This window comes from Lycorma delicatula, chromosome 4 (assembly GCF_047948215.1).
Source record: "Lycorma delicatula isolate Av1 chromosome 4, ASM4794821v1, whole genome shotgun sequence".
NCBI lineage: Eukaryota > Metazoa > Arthropoda > Insecta > Hemiptera > Fulgoridae > Lycorma > Lycorma delicatula.
Window position 1 is genome coordinate 56,211,801 of NC_134458.1, and position 24,839 is coordinate 56,236,639.

Genomic DNA, 24,839 nt, shown 5'->3' on the forward strand with positions numbered 1-24,839 from the left:
ACTATTTTATAACATGCAATGATTTTTTTTCACCATGCAATAAAAAATGTTTTCAAAATAAAGCTATTTACTTTTTTAAGAATTTTATATTTTGCAATAGAAGAACAGATATAAAAAAGTAGCATAAATCTATTCATACCACGTAGTATATGCTATTTTTTTTTTAAATATACACACCAATTTTGTTCATTTGTCTTTATAAATAATCAAGTTATGAAGATTTTATAGAAATGTGTTCTTTATTTTTTTGTTATGTTTTCACTTCTATGCCTAATAAAAGTTACCTATCAAATTTCTCAACTAATTGTTTCACAAGTCTGCAATAAAGCACTATAGAAAAACATTAACTAATCTTACTTATCCTGAGTCAAAAGTCTAGTCCTTAGCCTAATTTTATAATGAAAAGACAATTCAACAATAATGAAACAGAAGACACTTTGGATGCAGACCCCTTTTGCATTTTGTACAAACAAAAAAATTTCTTTCTCATTCCTCTTGCTTGGATGCTCATTTTACTGCAATCCCAACAATTTTTTTTATTTTGCATGGGAGCTTTTAAAAAAAAATTGAAATATCCATGTCTCTAACACCTCACTTTTATTGGTTTAGAGACAAATACAGAATTGGTCTACCTTTCTGGAAAGCTAACCACTCTTGGGACAAATCTTCAACTTATGAGACAGTATAATCTAAGCAAAAATGAGATCTGTTCTCAGTGTTTAATTTATAAATTATGTAAGAGTTCAGAACCATATGGTTAAATATGTTGAATGTTACTTTTTTCTAGTATTTAACTGTTTTCCTATCGTGTAAATACTGATATAACACTTGATCTGAGCCATCTACCCCACTCATAAAATTATTGTATGCCTAATCATTTTGGACTTGTTTGTAACATATATTTTGTCACCTCTTCTCTTTGATCTTCTCTCAGTTAGATCTGTAAGCATCAGTCGACTGAACCGAAACTTGATTCTTCTGAGATTTCTTTTGTTGGTATCCTCGCATGAGCATGCTTCCTTTAGGCATGTATTTAGATTCACTAACATCCAATGTTTGTTTCATTCTTGGAGAAATGCCTTTTCTTTTTTCTCTAATTTGCCCGTTAAGAATGTACATTTACGGTACAAGTATTTGGTTAATTTAAAGACTGAGAAATTATTGACAAAAATATGGAAACCTTTATTTAATAAATTAGTCATCTCTAATAATTTTACTACTACAGTGTACACTAGAACCTTTATGTTTTATTTCATCTTTTTCTTCTCTGCTACACCAGTATATACAAAGAAGTTCAAACAGTTATGGCTAAGAGCATCACAAATCATCCAAAGTTTCACTACCCATCAGTGATGCTTCCTGGGTATGTACTGAAGTAACTGAAAATGAATCTTTCTGCTAATTATACTCTCACCTACTGAAAGATCTTGTCTTGGGGTAAAGTAAAATTTGAAAAGCCTATATCTTGGTTAACTAAAGGACTGAACCTTGCACGAGGATTGTAATTAGGTTCACCAGGTTTGGGGGGTAGGTTACTAATTTCTACCATATGAAAGAACTGAACGATGGTCTGAAAATGATTGCGGGTAAACATCCTCCCAAACCAAGGAATATGTATAGGTTGGAACCTGTCCACCAATAACTAAATTGTTAACTCTTTATTTATTCCCATATTTATCAATACAGAAGTGGATGATTTTATTTCTAACAATGTCACAGGTTTCCACTTCTTTGACCTGCTGTACTCTTTAAAAATCTCTCTCTGCCAATATGAACCGATGAGCATGTAGGTTAGCGTATTTTACAAAATTTTCTAGTAAAGCAGTAGTGAAGAAAAGGCGAAAATAAGTGACTGGAGGAGAATTACAAGGAGGACAATGTTTCAACCCTGGGAACTCCTGAAAACCAAAATTATGATTGTAGCTAGGATCATTGTTTTCTGTGACCTCTGCCCTCAGAGTAATTTTGAGTACTATCCTCAAAATCACTTGAACAATTATTATTTACCACAGTTGCTGTCTGATGTGGCCTCCTCTAGGTTGTCCTACAGGGGGAGAAATCAAAGAGTTAGTAACATTAGACCTAATATCATCATCTGATTCACTTAAGGAAAAGGTTACATTTACATTACATATTCCTGATGTAGATGGATGGTCTTCGGGAATAATATAATTCAGATAACTGTCAGTGTCGTCTATTATTGAACAATGTGAACTACTGCCACTAGTTTCAACACTGCTTTTACTTTCATAATCTAATACATTAGTCACTGAATTATCGCTCAGATATGCGTTTTCTAATAACTCACACAATGTATTTTCAGTGACTGAAAATATAGATTTCATTATTAAAAAGATGATAAAATATCACAAAACTGAAACAAAACACAACATAACCAAAGTAACAGAGACATTCTTACAACATAACCAAACATACTCATGTTGAAAAAACAATATAACTAACCGACTAATTTATATTTTGATCTGTATATCGAATGCACTGTAGCCCAAATAAACAATATTCTATTATCGACAGAAACATTGTTTTTTCCTGATAAAAAATACAATGTGCAAAAAACATTCATTTTATATATTTTTTACTGGATGTCTGGATATATGTTGGTGCTTTATGCATAGTACTCTCGACATCTGTGTCAGTTGACTTTGGCTCTTTATATGTAGTATACCAAATGTCCGTAAAAACAGACATTGGTACTTTCTGCAGAGTTCTCTGGACATCTGTAAAAAAGGAAGTTGGCACTGAAAGGGTTTTATTACTTAAAAAGTTGTATTTATTGCTTGCATATATCTGCATGTATTATGTTTATATTGCCTATGCTTGCAGTTTCAGTATTGTTAATACTGATTTTTTTAATTTTTTGGTCTTGATTTTTTTTTAATAATTTTTTCACTAAAGTGTGTAGTGCGTTTATGACAGCATTGAATTTTGGCAGGAGACTTCTGGAGTTATAATTCCCAGTTGAATACATTCGTTGTGTCACCAGAACCTGATGTCAGTGTACTTACTGTTGATTTAAGGCGTCACAAATGCCTTATATTTGGAACTGATGGTCTTTGGAATATCTTATCTCCAGCAAATGCTGTTTCTCTTGTTCAGAGGACAGAAAATCATAATGGGAGACAACAGTTGAGGGTAAAGTTTATATGATTATTTTATTAACCTTCATTGAGTTTATTAGTCACCAGTTATGTGGAATCTGCAGTTACAATTTTCAGTTAGTTTTAGTGGACTTTTAAAGGTTGAGTTTTTTCTTGTTTGAATGCTAGTATGTGTGCATGCATGCGTGTGTGCGTGTAGTCAGAATATTTAAATGTGTCAACTAATTTTAATTGTTTATTGTTACTGATCAGACAAGACCAAGTAACCAACTCTAATTAAGGTTACTGTGTTTTTAGCTGGTATGAATCTTATGTATATTGACTAAAAATAGATGACAAAAAAAAGAAAAAATATTTGTAAAACATACCTTTGTTGAATGTTTTCATTGTATTGTTAATGTAATAGATTGGATATTGATTGAATTTAATCTCTGCTGTTCTGATGCAGGGATTTGAGGAATATTTCAATGAATGGGTTAAAAATAATATTAAAAGAAGTTTGAAAAATGTATTGAATTTTTACATTATGTCATTAGTTCTGGTAATGAATGATTTAGATTATTTTTCAGGAACAAAAAATGTTGATTGATACATGCTAATGAACTATCCCAACTACTGTTCAGACATAGTTTCTGTAGGGGAATGACAGTAATATTAGTACTCTTATAGAACCAACCTTTGGATTTATCAAAAAATAGTTAAGTATATTTAGTCATGTTGATACACTGGATCTCATATTAACACAAGTTGAGTAACATTGGGTGTGGTTAATAAATTGATGAGTATCTGCTTATTTAAATCATGTACTGCTGGAATCTTTAAGAACAGCTGTAAAAAAATACCTGGGAGAGAAAGGTCTAAAATGTTCCATCTAAATTGCTCTTAAAAACGTACCTTCAGTGCTACTTTTGCCGTATTTATTATCAACTAATATATTTTGAAAGTTAATTTTTTGCAATAGCTTTATTTAAAAATGTGGTTTTAAACATTACATGAAGTTTATTTTAATTTTCATCTGATGATGTTGGATAATGTGAAAAACTGCTAAAGGCGAGTGAAAAAAAAGAATTAGTTAAGTGATAGTTTTAATAGTTTGTACATTTAGTGTATGATTTAAGGATTATCTACATGTTTATTAAGATTAAAATCATTTATTTATGTGTTTTTCTCTTTCTTTTTTACATGCAGTCAAATTGGCTTAATCCATCTAAGTGCCTTGTGGATCGAGCTATACAAAGGTGGAGTGTTTCTAATTCAAGAGCTGACAATACAAGTGTAGTTGTATTACTACTAGATCCTCCTGCACCTCCTGATACTGAAGTGAGTAAATGTAATGTAAGTGAAAGGAAATTTTATATTATCTTGAAGATTCATCTAAGTGAACTACTAATATTATTAACTTCACTATTGCAGACATAAAACCTGCTGAAGTTTTTTTTTAAAGATAATTTTGGTTATAATCCATGTTTCAGCTTCTGGTAAGGAACTATTTGAAACCCCAGAAATTGGAAGATATTAACAGAATTTTCCTTTTGAAATTGGTCTCATTTTCTGAATTTTCAATTATGAATGACTTGTTAATGTTTATTTAACTTTCTAAAAATATTTTTATACATTTTTGATCCATAACTGATATTATTTTACTCTTCTTATTATAGGTGTTGTATAATAGAGGCCGTAGACTTACCTATTTAACAGCACATTCCAGACTACCTCGTGAGAGAGCTTCAACATTAACTCTCAATGACCATATACCTCTTTCACATCAATCTGGGAGGTTTGCTATCTTTACTCATAGCCCTGTGGGAAATTTTTATGATACTGTGTCATCTGCTGCTTGTACTGTGTAAGTAATATGTTATACTCTTATGAAAATTATTGTTGGGTGGTGAATAACCCAAATCTCTTAACTTTACTGTTCTTGGAACACTTTTTTGGTAACATCCTAAAACATATAAGAAATGCAATTATGTACAGCAGTTGTCTCTACCATTGTCATATTGTTGCTTCATACCCTTTTATTTTTAAGATGCTATTCTCCGAGACATTCTAGGTACTAAAGAACAGTCAGATTGTCACAGTCAGATTGTCAGGGTGGAGTTTTATTATATTTCCCAGGTTCATTGCTGTCGGATCATTTGACTAAGCATGAATTATATGTAGATCAATAATTTAGTAAACTAAACATTCTATAAATTCCATGACATCATCATAATATTTATGTGTTAGTTTTCTAGGCTCAATAAAAATATATTCATATATTTCTAAAAATAACAATATCTAATTTTATAAAACTAGGCAATAGGACACATCAAAGAACTAAAAACAAAATGTTCCAAACTGCTAGATATGTTATGAGCAACACCAATTGGGGAGCCAATAAGTCATGTATGTTGCGATTTTATTATTCTGTAGTTCATTCCCGTTTAGATTATGGTTGTATCACCTACTCTTCAGTGCGTAATACTACACTGAAGTTACTAGATGCTGTACATCACACTTCTCTCCATCTTGGTACAGGTGCTTTAATCAAGCCCTGTCACTAGCATACTTGTTGAATGTAGTGAACCATCACTTTGGGATAGACGTAACCAACCAACTTTCAGCATCTTAAAGGACAACCAAATCACTCGGCTTTAACCATAGTTCTTGCAAATTCTAATTTACAAAGATATGAAGACCATCCACGTTTCACTGCACCTGTGGGTATATGTATCCGGCGGTTACTGCAGCTTTTAAACGTAGACATACCTCCTATTTTTCCAACATATCCCTGTTCATATCCTCCGTTGAGAATCAACCTTATAAATTTTATTTTTGATCTTATCATATACAAGAAACAATCAATACCATCTATCATCTTTCAGAAAAATTTTCATTGTATTCTCCAAAATAAACCCAGACATAGCAGTATAAACAAATGGATCGAAATAGAATAATACTGTTGGATGTGCATTTATTCTTAATAACAGAATCTATATGTTTGGTCTACCTAATATTACAAGTATATTTACTGCAGAACTGTATGCCATCAATAAGGGTTTGAATATCGTTTACCCAAAATATCGTCATATCCTTATTTGTAGCGACTCATTTAGTGCACTCCAAGCTTTGGATGATTTTTACTTTAGAAATCCGTTGGGTCACCGAAATCTATAACGCAATCGCTGAGTTGAACAGTCGTAACACCCAAATGAGTTTCTGCTGGATCCCTGGCCATGTAAGAATTGTGGGCAATACACGCACAGATTTCACTGCTAAGAACGCATGTAGTCAACCTGCTTTCACCAATTGTGTTACTACATGCAATTTTAGCAATTGTGTAAAACACACTCTTCGAACAAAGTGGCAAGGTGACTGGACTGCCACAGTGGATAATAAATTTCTAAAAAAACACTGTGTTGTCATGGGACTCATCTTTCAGAAACCTCCGCTGAGTGGAAGTAGTCCTTTGTCAGCTGCAGTCAGGCCATACCAGAGTCACACACGAATTTCTAATGTCAAAAGTAAATGTACCAACATGCATATGATGCAACTGCCAGTTGACTATGCGCCACATCCTTGTAAATTGCATTTGTTATATGGCCTTGCGTTGTAAATTTAAATTGCCCCAGAACATTTGTTAAATTCTGGGCAATGATAAAGAAGTTTTGGACTGGGTGTTTTTATATCTTAAAAGTATCAGTACTTTACATACCTTTTAATAGTGTTATATGTTTTTTTTAATGTTATGTGTTTGATTTTAAATTTATATTTTCTTCTGTTATCCGAGAAGGAGCCTTATACACTTCTCTCAGAGTTTGATAAATTTATTTTGTTTTTATACGAGGTTTATATTTTTTTTCAAGGTCCGATCAGTCACAAAATTAAAACCACAGTGAAAATAAAAAATTTTTTATTTGTAACAAGTACTTACATAGTTACGCTATTTATCTACATAGTCGCCACTCCAATTTAGACATTTGTCGTAGAATGGTACCAACTTTCCAATACCCTCATCATAGAACGGAGCCGCCTGTGTTTTCAGCCATGTTTCTACACTGGTCTGCAGCTCGATGTCTGTGCCAAAATGTTGTCCTCCTAGCCAGCATTTCATGTCAGCAAAGAGGTGAAAATCGGATGGAGCCAAGTTCGGGCTGTATGGTGGGTGATCAAACACTTCCCAATGAAAACACTGCAGGAGCTTTTGTTTTGTTACAGCTGCAGTGTGCGGCCGAGCATTGTCATGGAGAAAGAATGCCTGATGACTACAATCCTCTCTGCTTATTCTGAATTGCCCTTCGTAGATGTTGAAGAGACACGCAGTATGAGGCTGCAGTGATGGTTGTGCCACGTTCCATGAATTCCACCAAGAGAACTCAATTCTGGTCCCAGAACACAGTAGCCATACACTTTCTGTTAGAGAAGGTTCGCTTGAACTTCTTTGGTTTACTGGGAGAATGAGAATGCATCCACTGTTTGGATTGTTCTTTTGTTTCTTAAGTTTCTTAATGGACCCATGTCTCGTCCCCTGTGACAATTTTGTTCAAAAAATCTTCTTCATTGTGGTAGCGCTGGAGAAACGTTAGGGAGGTGTCCATTCTCATTGTTTTGTGATGGTCGAACAGCATCTTGGGAACCCATCTCGTACACAGTTTGCGGTACTGAAGTCTCTCCCTCACAATGGTGCAGAGAGCTGACCTTGAAATTTCAGGAAATGAATCACTCAATACAGAAATTGTGAACTGACGATTTTCTCGAATTGCCTCATCCACTCGCTCAAAGAGATCATCGGTTGACACTCGCTTCCTTCCCTGACCACCTGCATCATGAACATCTGTACGTCCTGCTTTAAAGTTCCTGCACCATTGTCGTACTTTGCTGTCACTCATTGAAGTTTCACTGTACACATTATTTATTCGTCTATGAATTTCAGCTGCATTACACCCCTCAGCCTGAAGAAATTGAAGTACCGCATGCACTTCACACTTGGCGAGAGATGCTATTGTTGTAGACATGTTTACATGCTAGCTGCATGTTCAGAACTAAACGAAGTGATGTGGCGTGATTGAAGGCCATACTGGAGACCCTGCGCAACACATATGCGCAAAGGTTCATCCGATTTTTGCGTGGGTTTTTATTTCGCAACTGATCAGACTTTGAAAAAATAACCCTCATATATATGCAAAGTTGTTTTTATTTATTTTTAAGTTTTTTATCTGTGATAGTAGTAATATTTATTTTTTAGTATTTTTTTGTTTTTTTTTTTTTTTTTTTTTTTTTAAGTGATATTTTATCTGTTATTAGTTAAGATTTAGATTTTTAATATTTTAGTTTTTAACCTAGGTTTAGTTTTTTATGTTAATTTTTTAGTCTTTCCATTATCCGAGTTGGGGCCCTTTACACCTATCTTGGACTTTGGTAAATTCTTTTTAGTTAGATTTTACGTTTTAAGTTTTACGGCTGTGATACTAGTTTTAAATCTTTTTTTAAAAAGAAATTTTAGCTGTGATATTAGATGTAAGTTTTTAGCTATTTTTTATTTTTCTTCTGTAAGATTTTTATTCCGAGCGATGATAACATCAAGGTGTTTTTCGCCCACAAAAAAAATCATGATCAGAAATGAGACGTGGATACAAATGTTGAAACAAAGCAGTACTCAATACAGTGGCGGCATTTATCTTCTCTGAGGCCCAAGAAGTTAAAACAAAAAATTTCAGGCAGGAAACAGTTCTTTGGGGGCAAGAAAGGGATATTGTTTATTGATTTCCTTCATCATGAAATTTTTGTAAATGTCAGTATGTATAATTTGAAATCTAAAAAAAATTTTGACAACTTATTCAGAACAAAAGATGTGAGAAGCCGCCCAATGGGATTTTGATTCTGTATTAAAAAGAAGTCCTGATATTGCACTTAGCAGTCAATTAATTTTTTCCCCATTTAATACACTAGCTTGCATCGTAAAGGTTTGAAAACGGTTAGGAACTGAAAGATGAAATAGTTTAAATTACTGACAGGAAAAGTTTTCAGTCAGAATAATAAAGTTAGTAGAACTATGTGAAAAGTGTGTTGCAGTGAATAGAGACTGTTGGAAAATAATACATATTTATACATTAATTTTTCTATGTTAATCATTCCCGTTTTTATCAAAATAGGCCTAAGAACATGCATTGTACCTGCTGCTTAATAGGTTACTAAGACTACATTTAATTTTTTTCTAGGTATCATGAAGATGATATCAAGGATAATGTAGATAATGATGATGATGAGGATGATTATGATTATATGAATGAGTATCAAGATACTGAAGAAAGTAGTGATTTTGAAAAGAATACTTACAGTAATGATGAACAGCCATTTACAAATCGTTATTTGTTTCCGAATAATCCAACTTCTACATTTAGTGAAGAATCAAATTCAAACATTTTTGAGCCTTTCCAAAATCACCAGCCATCATCATCATCAATGTCAACATTAGATGAACATTCATCACATCTGTCATCTCAGTTGACTTCAAGAATTTCTTCTAATGGCTCTTTAAACTGGTATGGTATACTCTACTGTTTTAATATTATTTGTATGAAATTATTAATATATCAGTACAATAATTTTATTATTCTAAGCGTTTACTTTTAAAAACTACTGATGGTGGAGGATTTGTTTGTATCAAGTGCAGTAATGTTGTATATTAGCTATCACTAACTCCAATGTCTAAAATTACAAATCCTAATTTATTGAAATCTGAAAAATTTGGTATTTCAAAGCATTTATGAAGAAAATTTCTTTGAAAAGTTGAGTATAGTTGCTAATTAACCTGGTTTATAAAAGGGTTCTTTGTACATAGTTCTGAAGAATGTACAAGAGGAGTTTGTGGGTTTGAGTATTTCTAAGAATGTGAAGGACTGAAAACAAGTAGGATACCCAGTTACTATGTTTGTTTGGCTGTAAAGAAGACAGTGTGTTCAGAGAATTATTTAATTATCTAAAAATAAAAATGACATCGATGGTATTATTTTGAAAATTCATCAACATAAAATAAAGAAAGAAAAAGTTAACATAAAATATAAATTGAAGAAAAATGAAGTAGCTTATTGAAATAAATAAAAATTGATATGTATAGACACCAGTTTCAGTAGTGGGGTAACTTCCTTCTTCATTTCAACCAGAAAGTTCCAGCTTCAAACATTGGTCAGATATGGTATTTTTCACCTTCTAAAAATTTTCTTACTTCCTTTATTCTAATAGGTTGGTATTAGCAAGGAATTCCACCTATAAAAATTGTACCAATTCTTACTTGCTAAATAAATAAAAAATGGGTATAAAAGAAAAATATGTACAGATATTTTAGTAAAATTGATTTTATATATTTGGTTTTATTTTACTCATTATTATTTGTATTAATATGCTTAGTATTTCTTATTTGCTTTGTATGACTATCTGTGGGTTAACGTCTGTCTCCCTATATCACATTCATCAGGAAGTTTAGAGGATTTTATTGAAATAATAATCCTCTGAAGAATTATCTAAACGGTAGTTACCGGAGGCTAAACAGGAAAAAGAAGAAGTTGGTAAATAGATGGAAAAATAACTTGATTCTTAAGGCTTTTTTCCCATGGAAGTAATGCAGTTTTATTTAACTAGCCAGCTGGTACACTCAATTTTTACATTGTATAACTAAACTATGTTTACCATATGTTTCATAAACAAATAAATTTAATGAATGAACTTTACTCAAAGATATGTTAATTGTACGTAGATGTGATCATTATTATTGATAAAACTACTGATACTGTACATCTCTAATTAGAAATTACAGTTTTTTTAGGTAAATAACTTGAACATCACATCTTATAATTTATCTAACTATTTATTTCTCAATTTATAATGTAGCTTATAAAATAATTTTTGGTGATATGAACTTAGTACGAGGGTAAGTCAATTATTATCCACAATGTAGTTATAAATTTTATTGCAATACAAATAGGAAACTTACATGTACATCATTTTTCAACGTAGTCCCTTGCATTTCAATGCACTTGGTCCATCGTTGCACAAGCTTCCTGATGCCCTCATAAAAGAAGATTTTTGATTGAGCTGCTAGTCAGGAATGCACCACTTCTTTCACTGTTTCATCCGAGGTAAATTGACGGCCCCTTATTGTCTCTTTGAGTGGACCAAACAAGTGGTAGTTCTTGTAGAAGGGGCAAGATCAGGACTATACAGATGATGAGCCAGTACACCTCAGAGTTCAGTTTCTGGATTGTTTCAGCAGTACGTGGACGGGCACTGTTGTGCAACAACACAACACCTTTTGACAGCAGTCTTCGACGTTTACTTCAAATTGCAGGCTTCAGCTTGGCAGTAAGCATCTCACTGTAACATGCACTGTTTATTGTCATGCCCCTTTCCTCATAATGTTTCAGTACTGGGCCTTGTGAGTCCCAAAACACCGTAAGCATCAGTTTTCCTGCGGATGGTTGGGTCTTGAACTTTTTTTTGCAGGGCGAATTTGGATGTTTCCATTCCATACTCTGCCATTTACTCTCTGGCTGTTAATGATGGATCCATGTTTCGTCACCAGTGATGATTCTGTCTAAGAAGATGTCCCATTCGTTACCATAGCAATCCAAATGTTTTTGGCAATGTCCAAGCGCGTTTGTTTATGCAACTGTGCGAGTTGTTTTGGGACCCATCATGCACAGACTTTATGAAACTCAAGCCTGTGGATGATTTTGTATGCAAAACCATGACTAATTTGCAGACGATCTGCCACTTCATCAATAGTTAAAACCATGTCACGGCACGCTCAATGTTTTCCTCATTTGTGGCAGTAAACAGTCGTCCGGCTCCTTCATCGTGCGTAACACTTCTGCAACCATTTTAAAATTTTTCAATCCATTCGTAGACACTCCGTTGCGGCAACACACTGTTCCCATACTGTACCGAAAGTCTTCAGTGAATTTCGGCCCCTGATACACCTTCCGACCATAAAAAATGAATCACTGAATGTTGTTCTTCTTTGGTGCAAACAGAAAGCGGAGCAGCCATGGTTAACTGCAGGGCAGCAATAATGGAACTTACCTAGCAGCATCAAACCTGCACAGACATAACAATTAAACCACGCATGTGTCATCTACGCAACATGACATTACTACCAACATAAACAAAAATATAACTAAATTCGGATAATAATTGACTTATCCTCGTAGTTATTAATCTTCTGCTTGTCAGAATTTTTATTATTTACATCTAATTCTTCACTTTTATCATATAGTTAATTTTGTTTTATTAATGTAATGAAAATGGTGATGTACAAAACAAACATACATTTTGCAACTATATCTTGAAGTTATAATAACATTTTTATTAATTTTAATCAATATACAGGCTATTCCCTATAATCTGAATTACAATCAATTTTAGAACTCTTGATTATCTGATTTTGTTTTGAAATAAAAAGTGAGGTAAATAATTTTACAGCCGTTTTATCTTTACATGTATTTTTCCAACAATTTTTTAAGAAATTTTAATTGTCAAGTAACGTATAGCAGTATAATCTTGCATTACAGTTCAATGATATTGCATTGAATTCCTAAGGATAAGAGTCATTTAATAAATTGAAATGAATATTGTCACAATGTCAAGGAATTATTATTATGATTACTAACTAATTCTTATATGAATAAAAAATCCAATATTGTGAAACTGAAGCATTTTCCCCCCTGAAATTATCCTTTGTTATTTAATCAAATTCAAATGATTTCCACTGATTATATATATATATTTTTTAATAGAGAAAACTGTTTTGATTGACTTCTTGCTTTATTCTCAGGACAGAAAAAGTTAACTAAACAATCTTTTTGTGCTTCAATTTATAGAATCTGATCTCTTTTGGTTCTGCTTTGTTTATTAAATGGAAGTTTTATGAGTGATTATAACTATTTAGACGTTATGTGATTGTACGAGGTGTGTGAGAAAAGTAATGAGATTGGTAACACTGTGAACGATCTGGCAACACTATGTCTACCGGTCTGTGCTAGACCGGTTTGTTCATCCCTTCCTTATGCTCAGTACAAGTTTCAACTCCGTTCAGCCAACACATTATTTTTGACAGCGTCATCAGTGAAGTTGTGTTTTTGTTGTGTGTTATGAAAATGGAGCATCGGAATTTAGAGCAGTGTTGTGCAATCAAGTTTTGTGTTAAACTTGGGAAATCCACGAGTGTGACCTTTGAAAAGTTGAAACAGGCCTATGGGGAACATTGCTTATCAAGAGCAAAAGTTTTCTGCTGGCACAAATCATTTTTGGAAGGCCAAAAACACGTTGAGCATGTGAGGGTTCTTGTGAGATCAGACCGTCATTTAACAATAAGGATAATGAGTGAACAGTTAAATTTAAACACTTTGACCGTACATCAAATTTTGACAGACGATTTGGACTTGCAAAAGGTTTGTGCAAAATTGGTACCGAAAAACCTCACAACTTAACAGAAGGACAATCGAAAAAACATGTTCGTAGATTTTCTTGAGAGGATAGACAATGACCAAGAATTCTTCAATTGTGTGATCACAGGTGATGAATCCTGGATATCTGAATATGATCCTGAAACAAAGCGGCAAAGCAAAGAGTGGCACACTCTGTCATCTCCTTGACCGAAAAAATGTAGAATGAGCAAATCAAAGATCAAAACCATGCTGATTTGCTTTTTTGACAGTAGGGGTATCGTGCATAAAAAATTTGTTCCTCTAGGACAAACCGTCAACGAAGTGTTTTACAAAGGTGTCCTTGAAAGGCTCAGGAAAAGAGTGATTCACGTGAGACCAGACATTGCAGGCAAGTGGATGCTTCATCATGACAGTGCCCCGTGTCACACGGCCATTTCCATCAGGGAATTTTTGACCTCAAAACGCATTCCTACGGTTCCTCAATCCCCCCTATTCACCTGATTTGAATCCTTGGAACTTTTCTTTTTCCCGAAATTGAAACATTTCTTAAAAGAACATCATTTTGGAACTCTGGAGAACATTCAAAAGACTGTGAACGACAAGTTAAAAGCCCTACCAGTTGAAGCCTTCTAGCGCTGCTACCAGGAGTGGAAACAATGAACAATGACTCCACCAGTGTATAGCTGTCCAAGGGAACTACTTTGAAGGGGATAATATTGTTGTTGGAAAAAAATAAAAACTTTAGTAAGTAAAAAGTTAGTCTCATTACTTTTCTTACACATCTCGCATACTAAGCTCTTCTCTTTGAATTATTGTGTAAATAGATGTTGTAACTCTACAAAAAATAATATAATTCTTACTAAGTTGTTCTTATATGTTGACGAGGAGGTTAAAAACGTTAATTACTATGGCTTAATTTAAATTTCATTTTTCACTATAATTGACAGTTTTCATCAATAATTTGTTTGAAAAAAAAAGGGAAATTTTATGCTGATAATTTTAACACATTGACTGCCATGATGGTTAGGTATACCATTGAGTGGGGGGCCAGCCAATGATTACTAATAAATTAAGGTCTTTTTTTTTATATGTATAACTGAATTTTACCTTGAATAAAAAAAGTTGTAGCATCCCAGTGTACCACCACTCTTGGAAAAACTCTTCGTAGAAGTATATTGCTGGAGGCCACAACTACCTCCAGGAATAGAAATGTTTTGCAATTTCTACCGTAGAATCATGATAGTGATCCATTCTAATCTGTACAATAGTAAAACGTTTTTTCCCTCTTGATTAATGAATATTCACTTCGTTTTCTGAGACATGTAGATTTGTAACTTAATCTTACACTTTCATTGTATGACTTAAATTAATTAATTTCTTTTTGCGTTAGTAGAAGGTTTAATTATTCAACATACTTCTGTTAATAACATATATCTACAAAATTATGTCATTGAGTCAACCAGATAGCAATTCTGATATGTAACTAAATTATATTATAAGTCTGTTTTATTCGTTTATTGTTTAAATTACAATTTTTTAAGATAATTTTGATTACGTTCTACCTATATGTAATTATAATAAAAAATGTTTTATTCCAATTTTTTTAAAATTATTTTTAAAAAATGTTGATTGTTGACCACTAGCTATAAACAATATATATTAATCATATATCATGTATGATTAAATAAATGTTCGCGAAGTATTTTTGGAAAATGTCTTTTTTTTTCAATGTTTATGATTACTAGTTATTGAGTAATTTTTCAGTAAATATTCAATAAGAATGGAGTATTTAAAGCAGCTGTAATCACTAAACTTCTTTATAAATGCATAGAATACAATCCACAACAAGGAATATGCCAGTAAGTGGTAGATAAAAATCTGTATTGCATTCATATCTTAAAAGATAGAAAATAACAGAAATGAAGATATTGTAAGGATGTGACAGGAAAAAAGCATAATTTTAAAAAAAAATTGTAAAAAAAATGTGGTAACTTATTGTTAGGAAAAAAATACTCACTATTATTCAGAATGAAATTCAGTTATAATAGGAGTTGCATCAGTAATAATAAAAAGTTAGTTCATAATGTTTTTAGTAGTTATTTGGCTATTAAAATAGAACAAGCAAACCAACCAAGTAAATATAATAGGGGAAACCTGTGTAAGATAAAAAGATAACTATTTGATATAAGTTAACTAAAGGTCAGCTTAATACACTAGACTAGAAAAACTAGCCTTTTTAACTGTACTGTGACAACCAGGGATGGTTTTATGTAACAGTATGTAGTATTTCTGTGCCTCCTTGTCAATCTCTCTTAGTGGTACAATATGTTAAGTAAATTGCCTTAATATATTGACTTTTAACTATCATTGCCTCTGGCAATCAATGTGTTAAGCAAAAAGGTCATGAAATCATTCAGCGTTTGTCTACTGAAGTATACCTCCCTAACTTTATTAAAAAAATATACATGTAAAAGTATCGCTATAAAATCATCAATCACTTCTGTAATAGTAACATCATTTCCTAGTTATATTTCCATAAATTATTATTTGCAGATGTGTAAAGAAAAGTGACAGTTTTTTTATAAATTTAAGCTTAACACATCATTATATATTTCCAGGATCCTAGCAGAATCTTTCTGTGACACTTAGAAAAATAACATGTTGGCTAGTGCCCACAAAATAAAGCACAGATATATTGATGATAGCATCTTCTACCGAGACAACACAACGATGTAAGCAGCTGTCAGCATATATTAAAATACACCATAAGTTATTATACTTTATGACTGAATATGAACGTAACAAACAAATAAATTTTCTTGATCTCTTGGATCAAACAAACTAAACTTACTTTTCAAAGTATATAGAACACAAACAATGATGACTGATAAAAATATCAAACTATCTGAACTCTCATAAACTGTTTATAGCAGTACCGTGTGCAGACTACTTATGAAACACACTTGACACCAGAAGACCACATACAGGAATTGAACACTAGAATATCCAACACACACAAATGGATATTACAGCACATGCATTGACTCATTTGTATGTAAAATAAATATAAACAAAATTTGATACTATAATGTACATAGACAATGATTTAGCATGAAAAGATTTAGCTGAAAAATTTAAAAAAGCTGATTCCAAATGTACCTCATAAAAATGGGGCATATCTACCAAGACATCCACATGTTAATTTTACACATATTTAAAACAGAGATCTTGGGAGACTTTAACAGATGAAATTTACAAACACTAAATTTAACAGACACCTTATTAAATGAACAAACTCAATGTAGATCAAATAACGTGTTTGATTATTCAGATATTGGTGCCATTAAGAACAGTGTTACTGTATACTCCATCAAGGACCTGTTAATTAATTACAACAGGTCTTTGGAAGAAAAATCCCCATTAATTTAAGTGATTTGTTTTGATTTAATAACTTTAAAAAATGTTAATCGTGTTTCATTATGTAGTTCCAATGAATAAAATAAATTTAGGCTGGAAGTGATAAAAAGAATGTAAACAATAGGACTTGTAACATGAATTTGTTATTCTTATTTTGATTATTTACCGCATTTTATATTTCAGTTTTTTAGCAATGTTTATAATAAAGCTGCTAATGAGTCATAAAAGACTATCTAATGATTACTTTTGTCTCTTATACCTGTCACTTCAGGTAAATATTAGATTATTAAATATTTTTTTTATTTATTTGCTAATTTGATTTTTTATTTACTACTTCTGCATTGGTCATGTACTTGCATGTAATGAACAAAAGCTTCTTTTTTATAATAATCTTTATCTCTAATCACTAATTTCAAATAGAGATAAATATGATAATTTTTATACAGTATTCGTATACATTGTACAAGTCTGATTCTGTCTATAACTGGTAAACAATCTGAATTTGACATGCGAGTAATGTAGAGTCATCTATATGACTTTTTTATTTGTATTTTTGTAGCAAATCCATCATTCCATTTCCCCAAATTCAAAATCTAATATCAAATTTATCTTCTTGTAATAATTCAAAATCTTGCATTCTAAATGCATTTCTTTTATATAGTAGACTCTGAAATTTATTAAAAATGTTTCAATAAATTTGAAGTTCAAGAGAAATGTAGATCCTGAGTATGATGTTAAACTGCGGCTTTATAACTTGATTTTCCATTAACACCTTGACTTCCTTATGAAGTGGTAGCCTTAAAGTTGAAAGATGTGAACTAAAGTAGAAGGGCAGTGGCTAAAACCCTTACTAGATATACTGGTTCCATTAATCACTGAAATTAAAGCCGAGTGTTTTCCTACGTGCTGTTGGAATTAGCCAGAAATGGTTAATGACCAATGTAGTTGATAACAGTTAAAATTTTGAAGAAAGAAAAAAAAAGGAGTGTAATTACAGATTTAGTACCAAGGCTTATAAAATTATAATGTTAATCTCTGCTAGTTATTTATTTACATTATTTCACGGTCGTTTTGTTATTTAAACTAGATTCAGCAAAAATTTATTAAAAGAATCATGTGCACTTCCATTCTTTATTATAAAAAAATAAAGAATGATATATTAACATTTTGTATATTAGGCAGAAATGTTTGATGATTTTAACACAGTTGAAATTTTTTTGTACAATCTCTTTTTATGCGAAAGAACATTCCAAACATTGTGATCAAGTTATATCATATACTATACTTTGCCCTAGATTTCAGGAAATTAAAAAGTATGGATGATATATATGGTAATGTTTGATCTCATTCTCAGTACCATGTACCATCATTTATACTATTTGTTACTTTCTTGATTAGTTTTGATCATGTGTTCGCAAAACTTTTCTAAATGTTCAGAATATAATAAAAATTTAAGAGCTCATATACTATAGGCTTTTGTATGTTTACTAGAACTTGCAATTCTTTTGAAGCTAGAACTTTAGTTGAGGAAGTTATAAAAATATTTGCCAGAACATATATTTTTGAAATTATATAATTTTAAAATGTTTACGTCTAGGAATGACAGTACATTCTAATTACATTATAAATTGATAAAATGTGGATTATGATATCTTGAAAACAAAATTCTGTTGAATTATATTTGTTTGTACAAATAGCATATGCACGTGCATCTGTTATTTTTAATCTGTGTATATATTTTAGTAATATGGTTTCTATTTTTTCTTTAGTTTGAATCCAGGACCAGTCCCTCTGCTGCTACAGAGTGATGATACACTGATTAAAAATTATAATGGCACAAATAGAACATCGCCCTCTAATTTTATTAATAATCCTGTTCATCAACTTGTTTCATCTGTTGTTGATGAGATTTTTGAAACTTCACCTATGTACACCAGAAAGTATGTTTGTTTTTCTTTATGTCATACATTATTGAATTAATGTTAAAATTTTTTAAATCTCTTTATACCTACTTTTACTGAATGAATTTCTTTTAAAAATAAGAATGTAGACAAAAGATATTTATCCTTTTAGTGCAATTAAATTTATGTAACTTTATTGTGTGACTTAGATTTTTGAAATGCTTTCATTAAAATTTTAAAATAAAACTGTAAAGACATCTTTAGATGTTATTGTTATATAAAAATCATGTATGCATTTTTTATACAAATATTGTTTAATTCAACATTATTTTGGTTTATTAAATTCATCTTCCCTTTTCCCTATTTTCTGATTTCTATAGTTATTTGTTACATAGTAAGATGCAAAGATATGGACATTTGAGGTAGTTGTATTATCTTGTGGATAGCTATATATAAATACAGTCAGATTCCGGATAGTTGGCCCACTTATTAATTTAAGCAGCGGTTTTTTGTGACAGTTCTTTAAAGAACAAAAACAAAAAAAGATTTTACACTGATAAGTACTTCATTTATTTGGTCTGTAATACTGCTTATTCGAGTCAGTATCCGATGATGTATGTTTCTGATTAAAAATGAATATAGGCCAGTGGTGAACAACAAACTTTTTGGTTCTGAGAACTGTGCGGGATAGAGGCAGTAAATATTCCAACAGTAAATTGCAGTAATGACACTTCATTCCACTAATCATAACAAATAACAAAAAAATCATTAATCAATCAAACATTAATCATAGTAACAAACATAATTATCATAAAAATGAGTTAGTCATTGTACACGACATCGCTTGAAATGTGATCGATGTTTAACAAATCCATTGTAAATTACAGTTTCTACAAATTTCAGTGAGACATACCTGCTGAAAGCACTAGCTTCTTTGCAATTTATGGTTAGTTGTCACTTGACTTTCGTATCGTGTACATTGAACGTTTGTATTTTCATGCTTCTCTTTAGTTTTTTTATTTCACAGGTGTGAATAATTTAATTTCACCAACAAAGGGTGTACTGTAACACACTTTTTTGTTGCTGTCCGGTTGTTTTGTTATCTGCAGTCATAGGTTTTGATTTTTTATTTCCAGTTGTTTCACAAATTTTGTTAACATTTTTATGTGTAGGCCTATAATACATTATGCGTAGGCTTTTATCGACATCTTTAAACTGTGTCAATTTTTTTTGTTGATCTACCTGTTAACATTTAATAAAAATTGTGAGTTAAAACACCATATAATGATATGATATTGAGTAAACAAATAAAGCTTCTTGACAAAATAAAAACGTATCCACCTAACTTAAGCCAGCATAAACGATTGGAACTAATAGGTGTATTGAAAAGTTTGATAGCTCGTATCATGCTCCAAGAAGATAAAATATGTCAAGAGTAGGCTTTAAAAGCTCATGGAACATCTTAGAAAAGAAAAGAAGATGGAAAGGACTCACTTGTTGAGGGAGCTCTGAATGAATGGTTCGCCACTGTAACTTCGCAAGGTATTAGTGTTAGTGTCAGTGGTCCAATGCTTAAAGACAAGGCAGAAGGTTTTGCTAAAAAGTTTAATCATAATTAATTTAAAGCAACAAATGACGGGTTATCTCAGAAAACGAGAAATCAGATAAAATGCAAGAAGGCTCATGGTGAAACATTGAGCGCTGATACAGAAAATGCTGCTTCATGGAAATCTATCAAACTTCCTGAAATTCTCCAGAATTTTTCTGCTGATGACATTTATGGTGCAGATGAAACGACACTCTATTACTATGCTACACCGGATGGGTCCTTGTGCTACAAACATGAAGTGTTGTCTGGATCCAAAAAATCTATGGACCATATTACCATGCTTTGTTGTGCTAATATGTCGGGAAGAGATAAACGAAAACTCAAATTGGAAGGATCCCAAGCCTCGTTTTAAGTGGTTTAGAATGGACAGTTTGCCGGTACAGTATGTTTCTAATAAAAATGCTTGGATGATGAGTGGAAATCTTTTCAGAATTGCTTAGCAATTGGGATGTCAAATTGCAGAAAAAATTAAGAAAATTTATACTACTGATTGACAATTGTGCTGCTCATCCGTGACCAAATTGTTTAAAAAACATTGCTATTGAATTTTTACAGCCCAATAAAATGAATCTCATCCAACCACAAGACATGGGAATTGTAAAAAATATAAAGTCTATTTACCAGTGTAAGTTGGTGAACCTCATTTTTTTAGAAATAGAAGAAAATTTACTGAATTTGGGCTCTACAGCTAGAGAAGTAAGTTCAAGAGTCAACTTGTGCAAGCAATTCAGTTCACAGCTGACAGTTATGGAGAAGTAAGTAGAACAGCAATAAAAAAAATTGTTTTGTGCAGTGTGGTTTTTCTAACCTAGAAGAAGAGCCAGAAAATATGGAGGAACATAATTGTAACATGTCACTGCAACAAGCTGAAAATTATCAAGAATTCATGCAGATTGATGAAAATATGTAATGTGTATAAAACGAAGAATGTGACATCAATGTTGTAGAAAAACTCCAGCCCACATGCAGCACAATGGATGAAGCCAGTGTCAATGAAGATGAACCAGAAATAAATACAATAAGTTATGATTCAAGATGCAAAAAAATCTATTGTTGGCGGACTTCAACAGTTTTTTATGCAGGAAGGAATTGAAGGCAATCTTCAATTGGAGTTGAAAATCTCTGCAAATTTTGTTGACCATATGTCATTAAAACGAAAACAGCTGTGCAGGTTGTATGAATTTTACAAAGAAAATAATCGGGTGAGACTTTTATGTTGTGTATGCATAGCTATTTTTCTACTTAAACATTTAACCCCAAAAAATGTCTAATTTTATTTTGAGATCTGAAGGAGCTATAAACTAACTAATGGTCATTTCCTTTCAGTTGGTTTCGTTACTACATGCAGCCTACTTAATGTATTTTAACAGTAGGATACATGTACAGGTATTTTGAACTACATTAACTGATTTAGAATTCGGTTTTCACAATAAATTTTTGCAACTGCAGCATACCTACTTCGTGTGTATATTGGTAGAACTTGCATGTAGAATGTGTATATGTTATGTTTAATGCAATACTATATCATATGCACTACCATTTATGAATTCATTTATTAGGCCCAGCCGTTTAATTTGGCCAAAATCCTCCAGTCCCGTTGTCTCCTCACTAAACTTAAAAAAATGTTTGCTTATGTGTTTTTCTTTACAAATGCCTACGATGCTCTTCAAAATATCTCATTGGGAGCACATACACCACTTTCTTCCACCCCTCAGTATTGTAGGCAAAATCCCTTTTCTGAAGGTCATCTAAGCATTGCTTGGGAATCTTTTTTGGTATGTCAAAGCAGTTACCTTTCAGCATCAGTTTCAGTTTGGGAAAAAAGTGCAGTTATAGGAGTGCTGGATCTGGAAAGTACAGAGGGTGTGGAATGATATTTTATCTTTCATCAGAAAATGTGTTGTTTTGACGGATAAACTATATTAGGAAAATGTGGATTCTTATTTACCATGTGCAGTAAGTACATAGTAAAAATAGATTGTTCTGGTATTTTGATTAACCTAAATTGATTTTTTTTTAAATTGAAAAATTCATCTAATGTTTGGGACATAACATTATAAGGCCATACAAAATGTATTATAATTTTTCTGAGTTTTTTTAATAAATCCCATAGAGAAGTATGTGATTAATTTAACTCTTCTAAATTTATAATATTGCTTCTGATTGTATTCTGTATGATGTTACACACAAATTGTTTAAAGAGTTGGTAACTAAGTAATAGATAAAAAAGAAAACAATTTTTTTTTAGCTGACTATTTTATGAAAATAACATATGAGATACTTCAAATTTTATGTTTGTCAGCAAGGATAAATTTACTTCTTTGTTTATTGTTCATTTTATATATTTTTTCAATAATATTTCACTCTAGAATTACATGTGGTCACCTAGGAAATGAAAATCATAAGGATTGTGGATTATGCATTTATTTTGTTTGTTGTTCTTAGATATTGTTCCTATAGATAAAAATCATTTCTTGGATCACAAGTAATGGGTGATGTCAGTTGCTCTGCTAGTTAACAGCTGTAATAATGAGGCCAGTCAGAATGGGTTTCCAGTGCACAGTCTTGAATCAGATTATTCTAGTTTTCCGTACAACATATGGAGCCCTTCTGAACCTCACCCCTCTTGGTAGGTTTTGCCAGTCAACAATAGTATTTTTTTACTGAATTTCTTGGTCGTGTTTGAAATTTTCACTGCTACTTCTTCTCAAACTGGGTCTCTTAATTCTGTAATTAACTCGCAGGTAAATGGTATTATTCACTAGTAGCATTATTTTTAAGCAACAGAATGAGGTACTGCTTGCTTCTACATCTAAAGTTGCACTCGTTCAACTTTGACTCACCACGGTACCATGCTAAGGTCACTAAAAAATGGTTATTTCCATTGAACTCTCACTGATCCATAATAGATATGGCCCAATTGGTTTACATATTCTTCAGGAATAACATCTGTCTTCTATCCAATGGTACATAAATTAATATCGTTCTTATAGTTTTCATACAAGTAAGTGATTAAAATTTCACTTTTGGGGCGATCAGGTTACTCTATACATATGCCCTTACATTGATTCGGTAAAGAATAGTTAAATGTCAAAAATATCATTGGATTTATTAGGGTCTTAGTAACTTTACTGCATATCTTTGTCTTAGAGATGTGATGAAATGAGATATGATACCTTTGTATTTGTACAGGTCCAGAGATATGTGCTGGGAATATTCCCAGGAAGGACTTTATTTATTAGGAGTGTTCCCCAAAAAATAAATTCCCAGAAAAAGTTAGGAATTTTTTTAGCGTAGACACGCATTGATGTTCATTTCAATAAATTTGCCTAAGTCACATACAAATACGTATGTCATTCACTGATAATCAGGTTAGACCTACTCACACAAAGAATATGGCCCTGACCATCTAGCCTGTATAGACACATGAAAAAGAACTGACAATAAAGAGTGAAAATGCACTTACATTAAAAGAAGGGTAAGATTATTGTTTTGACCCATTCATAAAACAATAATACCAGTCGGTGGTACTATGCCTTCAGGTATACATGTAAATAAGTTTTATTGTTTGAAGCCTACACTTGCCAGTGTCAACCCCGACCCTTATATCGTTTGACTAGTTAAACAGTATTGATAATCAATATGATGATCATGTACCCACACCAGTTCAGTAATTCATTGGTTATTTCATAAATTTTCATCAGTAAATTGAGCTGCTCCTAAAAAAGAACAACACTCATCATCAAAATATGATATCAGTATCTTTGCATTATACCGTGATAACTTAGATGATTAACTTCACGTGTGATTAATTTTTATGTAAATTGATGTGTCTTAATCTGCGCTCAACAGTTCTTCGCTCCACATTTTTTGAAGCTGGTTTAAAAATAAGAAGAAAAAGCAACTTTGTATGGGAACACTTCAAAACAATAATAAAGAACAAAAGGAGGTGTATATGTGCAGGTAAGAACTTCTTATATCATTATTAATGGTTAATTTTACTCAACAATGTAGGGCAAGGCACAGACATTGTGAGCATTCCTAAATCTTTAGTTGAAGTAAGTTGATCATCTGCCATAAAGGTTAATTCTTAAAGAATATGGTTTAAATTTTATATTTGTTAGATTAGATTATATAAACTTACTATATTAAAATAATTACTAACATTAAAATATTTAATCAAATTATAACAGTTAATATTCAGTTATTAACATGTTGATGTTTGCCAGTTGACTATTTTATTAAAACTGAAATTACATATACATTTTTCTCATCTGTTATTTGGCATTGCCAATATAAATAAACACAAATTTATCAAACGCTATGTTTGATTAATTTTTACATGTTCCACATGCCTCCTTAAATTTCT

The 24,839-nt window shown here is 31.9% G+C and overlaps 1 protein-coding gene across 6 annotated transcripts in view; it reads left to right on the forward strand.

Annotated features, from left to right (window-relative positions):
- The window catches only part of Pp2C1 (protein phosphatase 2C), a 66,789-nt gene that overhangs the window by 20,203 nt on the left and 21,747 nt on the right, over positions 1–24,839 (forward strand). For 4 of the 6 annotated variants that reach the window (XM_075362989.1, XM_075362986.1, XM_075362985.1 and 1 more), the window contains exons 4-8: positions 2,954–3,153; positions 4,308–4,454; positions 4,778–4,965; positions 9,320–9,643; positions 18,730–18,900. In XM_075362989.1, coding sequence (XP_075219104.1) covers positions 2,954–3,153; positions 4,308–4,454; positions 4,778–4,965; positions 9,320–9,643; positions 18,730–18,900 — 1,030 coding nt within the window. The remainder of the gene's footprint in view (positions 1–2,953; positions 3,154–4,307; positions 4,455–4,777; positions 4,966–9,319; positions 9,644–18,729; positions 18,901–24,839) is intronic. The other 2 variants (XM_075362987.1, XM_075362988.1) reach the window with 2 other exon arrangements.